The 16,637-nt window shown below is 43.2% G+C and overlaps 2 protein-coding genes across 3 annotated transcripts; one reads left to right on the plus strand and one right to left on the minus strand.

The window, feature by feature from the left end:
- Positions 1–588: 588 nt before the first annotated feature.
- Positions 589–4,380, plus strand: szrd1 (SUZ RNA binding domain containing 1). The gene is made up of 4 exons (XM_036533411.1): positions 589–717; positions 2,559–2,608; positions 3,091–3,360; positions 3,921–4,380. Exons 1-4 carry the CDS (start codon positions 667–669, stop codon positions 4,030–4,032), a joined length of 483 nt encoding a protein of 160 aa, XP_036389304.1. The 5' UTR covers positions 589–666; the 3' UTR covers positions 4,033–4,380.
- Positions 4,381–10,194: 5,814 nt separating this feature from the next.
- On the minus strand, positions 10,195–16,278 carry LOC118781316 (microfibrillar-associated protein 2-like). 2 transcript variants are annotated; one of them, XM_036534297.1, is made up of 9 exons: positions 16,225–16,278; positions 14,111–14,179; positions 13,219–13,281; positions 12,574–12,603; positions 12,262–12,333; positions 11,918–11,959; positions 11,680–11,767; positions 10,933–11,006; positions 10,195–10,496 (listed from the first exon to the last, which is right to left on the minus strand). In XM_036534297.1, the coding sequence occupies exons 2-9, from the start codon at positions 14,145–14,147 to the stop codon at positions 10,393–10,395; spliced, it is 510 nt and encodes a 169-aa protein (XP_036390190.1). In that variant the 5' UTR covers positions 14,148–14,179; positions 16,225–16,278; the 3' UTR covers positions 10,195–10,392. The 2 variants fall into 2 exon arrangements, with proteins under 2 accessions (XP_036390190.1, XP_036390188.1); XM_036534295.1 differs by lacking the exon at positions 16,225–16,278 and having other exon boundaries at positions 14,111–14,314.
- Between the last annotated feature and the right edge of the window lie 359 nt (positions 16,279–16,637).

Genomic DNA, 16,637 nt, shown 5'->3' on the forward strand with positions numbered 1-16,637 from the left:
AGCGTGTTGTTGCTGTTTTAGAGGCAATGATAAAAACTTGTCCTGCAAACGTTAGACAGCGATTTTGGCTCTGGGTTTATCAGGCAACTTTTATATTGTCAGTATCTCGAGAATAAATACTCAGAGCAAATAATCTCTGCTTGTTTGCTGCAATCATGTAGCCCACACCGTTTAGAGGAAGTAGCGGACTAGCTTGTGCTATATATAGTATAAACATATAGGCATTTTGAGGTATTGAAACTGGAAATATTAACATATTCCCAGACTCCAGTGGGCACTTGTACAGACCTGTATTGATATTTTATTGATTTAAACGGTTTATGCAGACAAATGCAACGTCTGGTGACACATTGAATGAATGGAATGAAGTGTCAGTGGATTCATCTCGAACACCGTTTTCGTTAATTCCATCTGAATTTGTTGATGATTAAATAAACATGTACACAGACATACAAACATTATTGGTTCTGCGCCGCACCACTTATTACAAATACAAAAGTTGGCGAGGAGGGAATGGGCTTGCAATATTTCACCATCTTTCATGTATTTATTCTCTTTACACTCCGATACAGCAGGTGGCGACAGTGCCAACGTAGTCTGTACTTTCGAGCATATAGCTTACAGAAGAAGAAGTTCCTGGAGCGTGTGTGTTTGGGAGATCGGAACATGGAAGATGAGGAGGTTACGGATAGCTGGGAGGAAGCGGCGGACAACGGGGTAAGTGAGCGTGGGTGAATAGCGTGCCCTGGCAGTTTCTGCAGTTTCCATGAAGCGCTCAGGTCGAACAGGGAGTCAGGGGGGACACTGGTAAAAGGGTTAGCAGCCACGATGGACCCCCGGCCTATTGCTGTGGTTGTAAACGGCGGGGCGCCTGTGTGAGCAAGTAGGCCGCAACTTAAAGGGACAGAGGCCTGGGGTTGCCCTGGGGGGAGGACCGGAACGAGTGTGCGCGAGGGCGAGGGAGCGCGTGGACTGCCGCTAGCCGAGCTACACATGGCTAACTGTTTAGCCGGCTAGCTAAAGTGAAGGCATTTGAAGTTTTAGTTTGTCGTTAAACACGTACAATCTATCAGATGTAACATCAAGTTCATCAAGTTCGTTCCAATTTTTCTGGCGCGTAAACGCTAACTGAAACGGGGATAATTGCTGGTTCGCTAACACGATAGCATGCTATGCTAGCAGTTATAATGTTCCCGGCTAACGTTAGCTGGCTAGCTAGCCAGCTAACAAAAATCGCTGTTACAATGTTGTGAACGAACGACTTAGCTAGCTACCTAGCAGGTAACTTCATTCATGATCTTGCCAGGACGCTAACAAATTAGTTAGCAAGTCTTGCTGATTAATTGGTGAGGTTACACCGAAAGCAGTAGCAGTGTGTTTGCCTTTAGAAAATAAGCATTACCAATATAAATGGCTTTCCAATAACTTGGAAAATTTGCTGGTAAAGAACCTAACAACTATCTACGTTAATAGATACTCTTAGCCGTTGCCCGCGTATGAGCAATCCCCCATTGGAAAGTGAAACTTTGCCTAACGTTAGCTAACGTAGGTAGGTACTGTATTATAGTAGGATATCCATGTAGCATACCGTGCAGCCAGTCTGATTAGCTAATATGTAACCCCACAATGACAGTGTGATATTTGCTGAAGCGCCCAACGTTACCCTACCGACGAACCGTGGACCCAGCAAGTTACATTTATAGTTTCGATCTGTAGATGATGTGTTTCATTGGCCTAACGATTGATGTTTCACACAAGTTATTGTCCATTTATATGCAAAGATCTATGATAAAATCTTTAAGGTAACGTTAACTTTGCTTTGGCCAGTACCATACTGCATTGTACTTAAATATCTGGCAAATCCTTTTTAAGTTATACAGCAGTTGACCAACCTGGATTTGAACCCACAGCCTTCTGGTTACATGTTAATTGCTTCTGCACTAGCTCATTAAGTCGTTCACCAATTTGTGACTCCCAAGCTTTTCCCATTGATACCGACATATTAAAGTTATGGAAACCAGTTTTGTACATATTTGTCTGCATATTGAAATGCATTTTTAAATTGGAAATTACAGAAGTAATTCATTTACTGGTTGTTAAGGGTAAACACTTTTAATTCGGTGCTGGGTGTCTGACGGAATTTGAAAGGGGGCCAGTCTTTTACACGCTTGGCTCCAGGTCAGATTAGTTCATTGGAGAATTAAGCGTTCAGTGTAAGACTCAAGCGTTGAGTCAACAGGTTTTCCATTTTACAAACTTTTTTTTTGCTGCCCCTCTCAATGTGTCATTCAGCCCCCCCTCAGGCATCTGGCTGTTGCACTAGGGATACAGAAATAACTTGATGAAACTGAATCCCTCTGTACCCTGCAACCCTTACACACACACACACACACACACACACACACACACACACACACACACACACAGACAGAGTTATGTTTCCCCTCTATATTTATGCATTCTCTCCACCCATTTTTTTTGTCCTTGCTGTGGATGAGCAGGCTTAATTTTATGGATTTTGCTGCATAACCATGTGTTCTTTTTTTTTGTAAATGCAGGAAATTGAAAGAAGGCTGGAGGAGAAACTGAGGATCAGTAAAAAAGAGAAGTGAGTGATGTCTGTCATGATGTTCTTGAGCACATAAGAGGTTCATACTGATGGCTGAAGTAGCCACGCCCTGTTTCCAATATAGCTCATGCTACTTAAAACATTCCATAGGTTCTCAGGCACATAACAGTGCAGCAGTTGATTTTCCTTAATTGACTGAATGTTAGCCTGGATCAGATGATTAGGATCAAGTTTTTTGTGATTGCATTGCAAGCCATTATGTCTTCATATCATTAGGCATAGTAATTGTAAGCAATATAATTTAACTTCAAATCAAGACTTAAATGGTCGTTTTACTTTTTAGTGGAAAAGCCCTGTCATTAAATGCAAGCTCTGTGTGTATGGTGTTATGTTGTGATAGTCACAGGTTGGTAATTTTTGGAGAAGTCTGGATGGTCAGACTTTTCAGCTTAAGGAACTTTGAAGGTTTAATGTGTGATTTAGAATGACGTGGTAACTGAAAGTTATGGTCCTCCCTGCAGGATGTCCAGCGGCGGTTCCAGGCAGTCGCCCTTGAAGGTGCCCATCGTGATCCAGGACGACTCCCTCCCGGCAGCCCCGCCTCCCCAGATCCGCATCCTGAAGCGGCCTTCCAGCAACGGCTCCCTGGGGTCCCCCATGGCCCCGACCCGGCCCGTCCCGCAGGTGAAGTCCCTTGCCCAGCGGGAGGCGGAGTATGCCGAGGCCAGGAAGCGGATCCTTGGCAGCGCCACGCCCGACGACGCACCTCAGGACAGACCCAACGCAGACAGGTAAAGGCCTGATCCTCCCACTGGGTGTACTCGGGTGTTACACCAACAACCAAGAGCATCCCAGGGTTATCCAGACGGTGTGAGTGAGTCCCTTGCTGCCCACATTTTACTAGGATGCTGTTTGACACTAGCAAAGAAATGTCTGCTTTGTATTCCTTCAAACACACCGTGTGTTGGGAACTGACAAAAATGTGAACTTCATTTCAGAGCAGGGTTCTTTTGCAGTCTCTGGCGCTGCTATGACGACACTGGCCGACTCCTGTGCTCCCTGTCCACACTTTTGCTCTTCATTCAAGCGTGCAACCAAAGCTGAGGGTCTTGGCAAATGCAAAGTGAATGTATACTGTTAACAGGGATGGCCATGACACAGCAAGCATGAATTCTACAAGCTTGCTTATTTATTTATTTATTTATTTATTTATTTATTTGTGTGGACAAGTTGAAAGAATTTGTGTGCGTGCATGTGTGTGTGTGCACGCGCACTTGTGTAACAGTAACAGTGCACACACACGCATTCACATGAACTGACTCTCGTTCACATTTTCTCTTTTCCTCGGCAGACCGGTGCGAGTGAGCGCCCCACCCCCCTCGGAGGAATCTCGATCGAACAATCACGTGATCCGGCAGCCAGCAGGCCCAGATGGTACACAAGGCTTCCGTCAGCGCAGGTAGAGGCAGACAACATCCTGCCCCGGGGAGAGAGGAGGAGAGAAGGTGCGGGTGATGGGCTGATATCAAAGCGGGGTGGAAATTTGAAACGGATCAAAAAGAAAAAAAACGAAAGGAAAATATTGATCGGATCGGAGGGGAGGAGATGTATTACACGAATGAGTACATTTCCTCTCCTCTGTCCCCCCCGAGCCTCCTCCCACCCTGGTGTGTGTGTGAGAAAAGATGGCGGAGGAGGGAGGGGTGCAATCTTTTCTCCCTGTTCGTCACTGTGATGAGGACTTTGCTTCTTCAGGACACTGCTCACTGTGATATCCCCTTAAAACGCCCCACACCCCCCACCCCCAAAAACCGCCCCCCATTACCCCACTCTCTGCCTCACCTGGCCCCCCCACTGTGACTGGCACCCTGCCTCTGGGGGGGGGGGGGGGGACATTTGGGGGCAGACGGCTGACCCTGGGACAGTAGGCATGGACACCCCCCCACGAGGAGGAAGAGGAGGAAAGGCTTGAGTGTGTAACGGAGGTCTGGACGCAGCTGAAGGGCGTCGGAGTGACACAGTGGATGAGAGAAACTGACAGTGATGGAGGCGTACGCGTTCCGGGAGGGAAGACAGCACTGGGTACCAGCGTCTCCCAGCAATAATACAGATATCATTAACCATAATCAGCCCTCCTTCCTGCACTGCCCACCTGCCAACGTTTTTAGCGTCTGTGTTTTCTTTTAATTTACCAGTTTTTTGATGAATTTGTCTGCTGATTATAACTGTAGTTTTTAATTGGGAGAGGGAGGGTTATGCGTGCGACCTTAAACGATTGTTGAATTCATGTACAGTTATATTGTTTACGGTTTTCGTCTTTTTTTTTTTTTTTTTAAATTTTGTTTTGCTTTTCCCCGTGTCTTCCTTAGACTGTCCTGATTTCTATTTATAAACAAAACGAATAAAAACAGCAAAACGGAATGACAATATAGATTAAAAATATCAGTTAGTGGAGTGAAGTCAATTTTAAAGCTGCTTTGTTTTTGTATCAGTTTTTTGGACTAGCGATTAAGGAATGATATTTTAATTCAAATCCACACCCACAGGACAGGAATGTTTTGGGGGGAAAAAAAACATCATCCTGTACGTAACTTTTTCCACAATTCAGACAGTAAGGAAGTGGTCCTGGAATGAACTGAATGGACTGGAATATATGGGGGAAAGAGGTTTACTGTATTTCTCTGTAGGTTTAATGTTTTTTATTTTCAGCCATTTGCCACAGAGATCTTATTGATATCCTCCGTACCTTTTCTCATGTCATATATCTGCAGTTAGTGGTATCCATCATTTGTTCCAATGTGCATTTAAGTAGGTACTCAGGTGCTTGTGAGAGATAAAAGGAAATGCTGGAATCAAAGGAGAGAGGATGTATCAAGTGGAAAGGATGAAGAGAAAGTTATTTTCCTCTTTAAAACGTGATACCAATTAGGAATGATGAAATAAGCGGTCTGTAAAAGAAAGAACATACTTTTTACTGGCTTACGAGAGTTTATTGGGCCTGACAGAAGGGTGAACTGTCCTGCTCCCATGGAGAAAAGGCCGAATGGCCCCAGATGGTTTGTGTGAGTCGCAGTTGTGTCGACAGTCAAACATCTTGACTCTTGTTTAACGAAATGTGCTGGAACCGACATGGATTGTAAGAGTTTCATGCAGTTTATTTTTCCAGTTGTTCAGGCTCCCCAGGTCGCTGCCCTCGGGCGCTGTGATTTACAGAGATGATGTTTGTCTTTGGGTAGACCACCTCCACTGAACCCTTTAGATAGCTCTGCCTCTTTTCACTGGGTTTACCAGCAGTGGCATCTCGGGAGTTGTCTGGCAGCCTGGTCGCGGACCCGTTGTAGCTGCCCGGCAACTCGGGATGTCCCTCATATCGCAGCCACCAAGGTCGCAAACGAAGACGGTCAGTGTTTGTTTCACTCTGAGCAAGAACACAAAAAATCAGCCTGTAAATACTTTAAAAAGAAGCCCATTTAATAAAAAAGGATTTTTGAAGAAATATTAAAATGTTGTTTAAGCATTTTTTTTTTTCTGTTGTGAGATACTGAAGGTGTGTGTGTGTGTGTGTGTGTTTGTAACTGTCTGAGTGTGTGGTAGAGGATAGCTATGAATCTGTGAGCTCTCTCAGGTAAAAGGTTCACATCTACCAGATCCCTTCTCAGGTAACCGCATAGGACATAGGTAGCCAGCAAATGGCTAATAAAAGGATAGGTCCAGGCTTGGAGGTAGTTCTCTGGCAAGATTGCATTGACTTGTGTAGTAGGTTAACAGAGTTTGATAACTACCCAGTACACAACTTGTCACAACTTGGTTGTCGCTGGCACAACATTACGCTGGCCTACTAGGTGTGTTCAATATGTGTATTTGAGTAAAGAGCTTTCCAGAGGGCCAATGAGGCACACAAAAGCACACCCTCCAGCGGAGGTTGCCACTAAGTCCAGAAGGTGTACAGCTTGTGCACTCGAAGTGATTGTCAGGTTTATATGTGCTCTTTGGTCTCTGTGACCAATAAAATTTTCTCTGGAATGGCTGCCAGTGTCCTTGTGGGTGCAAAGATCCATTATCAGCCATTTTGGTCACAGATATTCCCCTGATATTTATTTTCTATTTTTAATTTCTGTTCCAATGCCTTTATTTCCAACTGTCCAAGGGCAGAGCACATTAACTGCCTCGGGTCCATGGGCCGAGGGGATGGCTCCTAATTCGGTTGAGTAAACTGCATGGGTCTGTAATAAAATTAGTCAACAGGGAGTCCCACCAGAGCACTGCGGTGTCTCTGTGTGAAATGCCTTTTCCTGTCAGCGTCAGGTCGAAAAAAAACTTTAACAAGAAATCATACAGACCATTTAACAATGCTTTGCGGAGTCCAGATGTGTGCTGCAATTCCTCCCCTGAGCTCATTCTCGTGTTACCTCGGGAAATGGGTCAGCGCGAGTCTGTGACCTTCAGTGTTTCCACAATATTTCACTAGAGGGCTCTGATTTTTGTGAGTTGCTTTCCTTGTCATCTCTTTAAATTTGTTTTGGATCAATACTTTTAAGTGCAGTTGTACCTTTTAAGTCATGACATCAGGGAGTAAACATTGTATAAGTGCAACTTTTTGGTACCTTTTTTTTTTCTCCAAAAGTCTCCAAAAATGAAGACCCAAAACAATTTTAAACCCTTTGCTTATGAATTACCATTAGCTGGTGACAATTTGGCAGAGAGAATATATTTCCCCCCAAAGTCATCAGCCATGAATATGTACTTTAGGGTACCTCTTTCAGTTTTAAAAAAAAAAACCCTCATTTGTTGCTTTAGCTGAAAACTGATGTAAGTCCACCAAGCTGTTTTTTCGGTGTGAAACCAGATATCCAGCACAGCATGAAAGAGCCTGAATGAACATTATTTTCCCTCGAGAAAGGACAGTTATGTCCAGCTATGTTATCTATTGCATCATTGGTCCCGTTCAGGCTTCAAAGTGCAATTCATAAGGCTCCAGGGCAGGAGTATTTGGAAACTTGCCACATTTAAAATATTCAGAAACAGAAGTGAACTAAAGGGATGGTGGTGAATTACAAAATAACTGTACCACAAAACTGTACCACACATTGCATGGCAGAAACTGTTATCTAGGGTGACTTAAATGGGTCACATTTCACATGTGTTCCATTTGCTCAGTTTGAAGCAATGTGGTTCCAATAAATTAGTGGGTCTGGTTTTTCTGTGCAAATATCCAATATGGCCAGGCCTGCGGCCCATCCGTCCTGAGATGGGTCCTCTGGTTGATGCATTTTGCAGTAAAGCAAATTAAAGGTCTCAAAAAAAAAAACTCTTGAAACAACTTGAAAACTAATGACAATAGTAGACACCCATCTCCAAAATCTTTAAGCAGATTAAAGATAGTCCAAGGAGAAGCACTCCAAAAATAATTTATTCACTTTTATTTTGCTTTAGTGTTGAAACAAGACACCATCATATTTTATTACTAGGGCACACACCTTTGACAAAGGTGTACGCCCTAGCTATGCTCCACCTCCTTTCAAAAAGAAATACAGCACAGATTTGTTAAAGTACCGAAGGCCTGTAGAGGAGGGAGGTGCGAGGAAGGAAAACTTGGGAGCCGGAATCTGAGAAACCAGACCAATAAAGGTTATGGATCTTAGGTCATAATGGGGAGTGACTGGCAAAGGAGAGGGTGTGGAGAGAAAAGCGCCCTGATTTACGATCCGTGCGTCTCCCACACCGTGTTTGTGTCTGGTCTCCGTGGGGCTCTGTTTGTACAGGGTCTGCACAGCCAGTGTCTCGTACTGCATGCGAATGTCGAGGACCCACCCAATTACCACACCTTAAGAACCTTAAGAAAATTTGAGCGAATAACATTATCCTGCAGCTGTGATCCACGTGGCATTGAGACGCTTTTCATTTTTCAGCACAAAAGGCTGAATCCCAAAGCAAGAAGGCTGCAGAGTGGGTACGAATGCAAATTCGATCTGGTTTTAATGCAGTCGTATATTTGAGCTCTATCAATATTTGTAGATTTATTCCAAAGTTGAAATGAAAACCAGACCAGACTGCTTCTGCTGATGATGACGATGTTGATGATGATGATTATTATAGTCATCTTTAAACACACAGAGAAAAGAATGTGAGTCAGTATCATAGGAAAATCTTTTTTTTCAAACATTTTCACTGAGTTCTGCCCATTACAATTTTTAAGATTAATGATTAAATACACAATTATTAATGATTTAAGATTAATGATCAAGCACACACATGTATTCAATTGCACAAATTTAGTTAAAATGTATTTAGTTAAAAAAGTGACAAAGCACTAGTACAGTAGAACTTTGTGGGCTGCCTTTATGAAGTATTTATTGCCACTGATATGTCAATGAAACTATTCATTGTATTTCATTCCTTACAAATTACAAGACAAAACTGTTCAAGCTCCATTGCCTCAAGCCTTGCACACCAAGCCAGCGTGCACATCTGCATGGAAGTCAAATATATCATTTCAGCTCTACACATTCACTACACGGTAGAGGCAAAGATACATTCAGCCACAACTTAGCGTTAACTTGTTTTTAAAGTTAAAAACAGTACATAAAACCACTACCTTAAACCAGGTAAAACAGGCTGTTGTAGTCCACATATCAGAGGCATAAATGGGATTACTAACCCATATCTAAGGGTGTCAGAGAAAAAAAAAAGATTTCTTGACTTTTTTTTTGATTTTTTTGAACTGATACCTTCCTCCAATGTCTACTAGAATGAGATTACAGATTGTACTGCTTGTACGCATTGTGACAATTATGTCATGACATATCAGGATTTTTCATACTGGCAAAAATGACATCCACATTTCAAAACTTGAGAATTCAAAAACCTACATGCATTGTTTTGAAGCTCACAGTACAATACTTCACATAAGAAAACTGCAGTGTGACTTTCTAACTCACAGGAATTTTCAGCTAATATGACGACATAGATTTTACACTGAATAGAAGCCAGCAGGTTTATGTAGCACTGTCAGCAGAGCATGGAGGGTGTATAGTAATATTAAATATGAAATATTCCCAATTGTTATTATAAAACATATTTGTGTTATGCACCACCAGTTGTCTTTTGTGTAAAAATTTTTATAATGGCTGTTTCTGTTGCATAACAGCCAGAGGGAAATTCAATTTAGCTGACTGATATTTACAGTAACCTGATAACTTGTGCATCATTTTTTCTGCTTAAATTACACTTACTTTTACCCATGATTGTACTGGCTGATTGTAAATGTCTAATTAGTTACTTTCTCACGATCTGGCTGTTATGCTACACAAACCCAGTGCTGGTTGCTTTCCTGGCTTTAGTTTGTTCTCCTAAATATGAGAGAAATGGCTGATTCCTGCTTAGTGCAGCAGCAACTGCATTGTGAACACAGCTTTGGAATCCTTCTTCTCAATTACCTTCACACTGCCTTAACAGTAACAAGATTAAAATAAAAAAAACTACACGTTAACAAAAAAATCAATGATACAGTACATTTCAAAAGCAATCACACAGTTGAGAGTACGAACAGTTGTGTACTTCTGATTGTGTCCGATGTTTCCTGTTAGCAACATACTGTCACTAAAATATATATTTGGGTACGAAAGTAAATATTTTGGTATAGATATGAGAGGAGGGTGGAATAAGGAGGAACAGGATGGAGAGATGGTGGGGGGGTCTCTGGGTCAGAAGAGGAGCAGGCTTGGGGAGGCTGGATGGGAGTGGGTCCTGAAGGTGGTGGTCTGGGAGTACCTCGGGGACAGCTCTCTCTGCCTCCAGCAGCCTCCAACAGCCTCTAACAGCCTCTAACAGCCTCCACAGCTCTTCCCACAGCTTCTGCCTAGAGTCACACACTGGCCGGTCAGCGCGGCGAAGGGGCAACGAGCAAACTGGTCACGGCAGAGGTCCGCTGCAGGGGGAGGAGGATTGGGGAGACTGTGAATACAGCATCGCAAGCAGCATGCCCACCCTGAGCTCTGAGCTGTGTGTGCGTACCTGTGAATGCGTGTCTGTGTGTATCTGTGTGTGTGTGTGTGTGCATGCCTGCGTATGTGCGTCTGCGTACATGTGTGTGTATGTGTGTGTGTGTTTGCGTATATACGTGCGTGTGTGTGTGTGTGTGTGTGTGTGTATGCGTGCATGTGCATGTATGCGTGCCTGTGTGTGTGTGCGTGCATATGTACGTGTGTGTGTGTGTGTGTACATGCATGTATGCATGTGTGTGTGTGTGTGTGTGTGCATGCTTGCGTGTGTGCATGTTCTGGGGCTGGGACTCCTCAGGTCAGGGTTGGAGTAGGAGCCGGGTGAAAGGCGTTATATATACGGTGCTGTTACAGAACGCTCACCTCTGAGGAGCTCCTCGTGTGCACACACTGTCCGCACACACACCTCCTTGTTCACCACGTACACCCTGCGTAAGCTGAGAAGACGGAGACAGAGGCATAAACTGCATCGCTGTATAACGTTTCAAGGTGCAAATGATACTAGTACCCAAGCTAATGAGGCTGACTAGGGGCTGCGCCTTGCAGGCTCCAGATTTTATTGCAAATTGGAAAGTAAAATATAGCTGCCAATGCCATGCTTAAGAAGGTCAGCCTGAGGGTCATACCATGGTCATAATTCCCAAAGAGTCATAATTAAGGGTCAATAGGTGTCCAGCAAAGCTACTTTTGTGTTTTTGACCTAAGGAATATGGCTGCCAAAATCATGTAACCACAATATTTAAGGTTTCCAACTTACAATGGAGATCAGTAATGTATACAAGGTTCACATTTTTATATTCAAATTTAAGGACATTTTTCCGCGAGACTTTAGACTTTTTTAACAAATCAAGGCATAAATCTGTCAGTCCAGTGGAGTCTGTTATCCAAACATTTTTCCTATAGGGTTAGGGTTAGGGTTAATGACCTGCCTCACAAAAGCTACCATCACACCCATCGACAACCATCAAACCTTCAAATTTCCATGGCAATTGGCTGGTTTCACCACATGGATTTGACATACACATAAAAAGGTGGAAAAGGAAAAAAAAATACCAGTACTGATAATAGGCCTGGGGCTTGGAAGCCTACTGATACCATCTGCAATCATACCTGTAGAAGCACAGACTCTTCAGGCATTGTCTACATGGCTTGTGAACAGAATAGAGTCTGGTGCAGGGGTACTGCTCCTCCCGACAATCTACACAACAGCACAAAAACAAATGATGAATCCTCTAGGAAGATGCAAATCAATACACACGGGCAACGGTGAATTTCATCATCACATGCACTCTCTCTCACTCACGCTCTCTCTTTCTCTCTCTCTCTCTCGTCTGCTATGTTATCTTACCAAAGGGTCCAGGCTCAGTGGGTTCAGTCTGAAATTCAGTCGCTGAAAGACACACCACAGATGTTTATTCAGTTTTTCAATCCCACTGGCTGTTTTCCTGTCCTCTACTACAGGAATATCAGGTGGAAATGTCACTGTCAGTACAATATACTTTGGCCACTTCCAGGTTTTATTATAGGAAGCAGGTTAGCGTACAGAGTGGAAGCCTCTTAACAGGCAGGCTCCACTGAGGACACTAACCTGCTTCTAGTGGAACCTAGAATAGCTCAAACTGCTGTGCATAGGAAGTACTGCCTCTAGCCCTGAATGGTGACAGCAAGAACGCGGTGAGATTAAGGCCATACCGGCTGGAGTGGGGCGGATTTCCGGTTTCAGAAGAACCTGCTGCTGTGGTGATGTGTCCAACCCAGGGGTCTCTGGAGGGGGAGTAAGAGGGAGAGGGTGAGGGTGAGGCAGACAGACTATTATTGAAGCCATTTATTGTCAATCTGGCTGATGCATAATGATATCAATGAAACATTTCAGTTAAAACTGAGCAGACAGATCATATTTTTTTTCTTTTGTGACTTGTGAAGCAATGATGAATATAATGCTGCTCAGAAAACAGTAATGGGTTTGGAGTATTTCAGAACACACACACACACACAGACTCTTACCAGGAAATTCATAATCAGGACCATAATCCTCTGTGAATTAAAAAAGGCACAAAATACATATCAAGAACTGTAGAACAATTCACTGTTTTGGCGAGTAACAATTTTTAAATTTTGTTTAATACAAAAAAATTTAATACAGAGGTTTAACACATAGGGAAAATAACACCACCACCTACCCCCACCCCAAGCAACCTTCCCCTCTCAAAATGGACCAGCTGATTGGTATATACAATACACATCATTAATGGAGGAAATTAAAAAGAGAGGAATGGACAGATCACCATAATAGCAGCACTATTGTAACAAATTATTCCTTTCCAGTAAAATACAGTGTATCAAGATTTAAATGGGGTATAACACTTTTTGATGCTACCCTTCTCAGAAGACACAACCAGACCTCAAATCACCAAGGACCTCAAGAGCAAAGGATGCAAAATTAATTATAACCTGCTCACAAAACATTATTACTTAATCTTAAATGATAAAATGCGGAAGCATAAAAACAGGCTTTGTTTTTCTATCTCACTGGCATCACGTTCCCATTAACACTCTATACAAAATACTCCATACAAAAAGTGGCACACATCATTGGTCAAGTAGACAAACTGGACACTGGACAAAGGTGGATGTAGACTGTAGACTCACCCAAGGGAATGAGTTGGTTGGGGTAAAAGTCCTCAGTCACTGCAAACTGCTGTGCAAAGAGGACTGTGCAGAGAGAATACACTCACATGTTGGCACTATGCACACACTGTCACGTTTTCAGCATTAAGGAAAACACTCTGTGATCAGTCAATCAGGCTAAGTAAACCTCTTTTTAAAGGCACTGCGACAGTAGCCCGCCCAGCACCTGGTATTCCATTCGCTGCGCTTAACATTTTTATGTTGCCTGATTGGTTATTGTCCTGTCAATTACACACACATATATACACACACATTACAGCTGGCGAAGGCAAGGGAAATGCAGAAACAAGGAAATTCAGCCATTCTGACTGGACCATGGCTAACAAAGGTCATCCTTTCATGGGCAGAATAAGTGTGAATATCTAATTTATTAAACAGTGGGGGAAACTGAAATAAAGTATCCCTGTCCACACTGAGAAGTGTGCTCTATACTTTGTCTCTGTTTGCTGGGTGGGCAACTGCCACAGATCACATTACATGAAATGAATACATTAGTTATCTGAAAATGTATCTTACTGATAAGCGAGTCTGTCGATACGAGATACTCATTTTTCATGTCGCACATCTGTTTCCAACTCAATGAACCCTAATGATGTAATGACCTAATGATAAGTGCGTCACAGTCTGCAATCACAGTGAATAACTAACTCAGATAAGAGACCAATTAACAGCTAACTGCGTTCTGCACTTTCGGTTCGAATGAAACCTAGTGTACGCCAGTGATGCCCTGGTATGTGTACATACAAAAACATAATGGGGAAAACATCTGACACCCCCTTCTTCAGCTGTGCCTGTGGGTGGCATGCAGTATTGCTGAGTGTGTGCACGCTGTGTTAAGCATAGCAGGACTGACCGGGCAGGCAGAGCAGGAGCAGACAGCTGGATCGCATCGTTACACCGTGACGATAGACAGGCCCTGATACTGAGAGACCACGGGAGGGAGAGAGGGGAGAGGCAAATGAGCAATTTTCCATTTAAAGTGAACATAAACACATAACATTATGCGTAATGAGAGTTATTCCAAATTGACAGCGGCGGTAATAGTATTCCAAATCCATTCCAGTCCACAGCCACCTAACGTCTTCCTGGAAGCTGGTTCGGTCTCCCTGCCTTGCCCTTACTTGCTCTCTCACCCCCCCCCCAGCCCCCCACCCCCCCAACTAACAACATCCACAGAAAAAAAAGGGGAACAGACAGAAAGAATGTGGCACACTTGCCTTCCACAACAATCCTGGGTCTTTCTCTCCTTCCTCTGTTTCACACAGAAATACGTAAAAGCAGGGAGAGAGGAGGCTGAATTCCAAGAGAGAAATCACAAAGCCCTTTGTCTGCAGAGAGACTGGCAATAAATTGCTGAAAAAAAGCCTACGACCCTAAACATATTTAAGTAAATGTCTTCCAAATGTCCCATCAAACAGACCCCAGGAGATTCACACTTCAAAAACATGTCTCACCCACAGAAAAGAACAGAACAGTTGGTAGACAATGGATTACAAAGCACAGCTATGTTCTAATAAGCTCTGTAAACTTTATTGCAATAATGTTCTTTGCAGAGCGGTTTTAAGCCAATTAAGCACACATACCTTGGATTCTTACGCATTCCCTCTGCGTGTGTACAGTAAATGATTGTTAAAGCAGACAAACATTGCAGTTATTATTTTAAATATACATTCACCTGAGGAATGGACACACTTCAGTATGGACACTGTGTATATCCTACCCTCTTCTTCCACAACAGATTTTGACAAACATTGCAGCCTGATAAGTAGTATGCAGATAATCTGTGTACACTACATCATGTACATTTTTTAAATGGGCTATGACACCAACAAGTTTTGAAAAAAACCCACTTCTCAGTCTGAAAGCTGGCACATTAGCTTCTCTAGTAATCGGGTCTTTCACACAGAGTCTTTTGAATGTTGGTTTATTTTTTCTGCTTTTTCAGTGTGCTCCATTAAATGTGTGTCATAGAGTGCGTCTCTGACTATGCGCTCACAGACATCCCTCGAGTGCATCACACTGGCAATAGGAAACCATATTTTCACAGCACACATCTGGGAGCTATTACACCCCCCCCCCCCCCTCCTCCAAACCCGTCCTCCAAACCTCTGACCCCTCCCCCACTGCCTGGGGATCACAGAACAAAGCAACCAAAAAGGGGAAGACCCCCTCTCCCTCCCCTACCCTTTCTCGCAAGCACAACTTTTCGGCAAACAGTAAAAAAAAATCACTTCAGCTGAATTCGAAAGGAATGTCGGAATGCAGACATCACAAAACCATATGAGCATGTAATGCAACGTAATGTACATGACAAAAGCTCTCTTACTTAACACATTCCCCCAACCCTATTTCTCTCCCTCCCGGTTGTTCGTTAACTACATCCTTTCCGTTACATCCCCACTGTTTAAGCTGTATGCCGCCCCCTTGGATTCGGGAACGGACCCCCCACCACTTCAACGGAGTCCCTCAAAAAGACAGTGTCCCATCAACTATGACTCGCCTCAGGTGTGATCCATAGATGGCCTATGTCACCACAGGTGACAGTCGAAGAGAAATTAAGAAAAGGACAACTGTTTGAATGCCTGATAAAATTGCTGGATTTAAGGGTAGCTGGCTTGGAAGTTTACCGCGCAATAGACGTTAACGGCACAAAACATTAAAATAAAGAACTAGAAATATTACCGCTTACTGGCAGATAAATACAGACTTGCACAAGGTATTTTTTCTGTCCTTTTAAACACACGTTAACTCGATGTCAGTACAGTATTCTGTCAGTGGCAATCAGGATGTTAAAACAAAGTCAAAACTTCACAGCAAACAAATTACCACCATTTGTTAAGCAGGGCACAATTCAAAGCTTAACCTATATTCATCTCTGCATGTTAAATCAAAATGTAATGCACTTCTCAGACATTTCCTCCTCTGCTCTCCACAGGTATGCTACCCAGTCTGTCATTTCGGTTTTACCTCTCGCACATATAATTCCGCGTACACTGTAACTCCAGCTTGTCCCTCCGCGAATTTTCGGATCTACAGAGTGCTTGAATGACTCACTGACAAGCGCGACAATGTGTCGCTCCGCCCCGCAAAACCCCTTCTCCCCCCCCCCCCCCCGCCTGCCTTGCTCCAATAGGTCCAAGTGTCCACCGACCACCACACAATTTTACAAAACTTTGGAGACGGGCAATATTTCAAAAATAGGCTTTATTACAGTGGTTTACAGAAACTGATGGTCCTTTAAAAAAAATGAGTCCCTGTACCCTCAGCATTCTCAGAGCAAAAATGAGAAATATTGCTGAGTATTAGAAGATGACATTTGGTTTCTGCTATTGTTAGGCATTACACAAACTTCAAAAAAAGGGTTACTGACCATTTGTAGT

The sequence above is a fragment of the Megalops cyprinoides genome, chromosome 7 (genome assembly GCF_013368585.1).
Source record: "Megalops cyprinoides isolate fMegCyp1 chromosome 7, fMegCyp1.pri, whole genome shotgun sequence".
NCBI lineage: Eukaryota > Metazoa > Chordata > Actinopteri > Elopiformes > Megalopidae > Megalops > Megalops cyprinoides.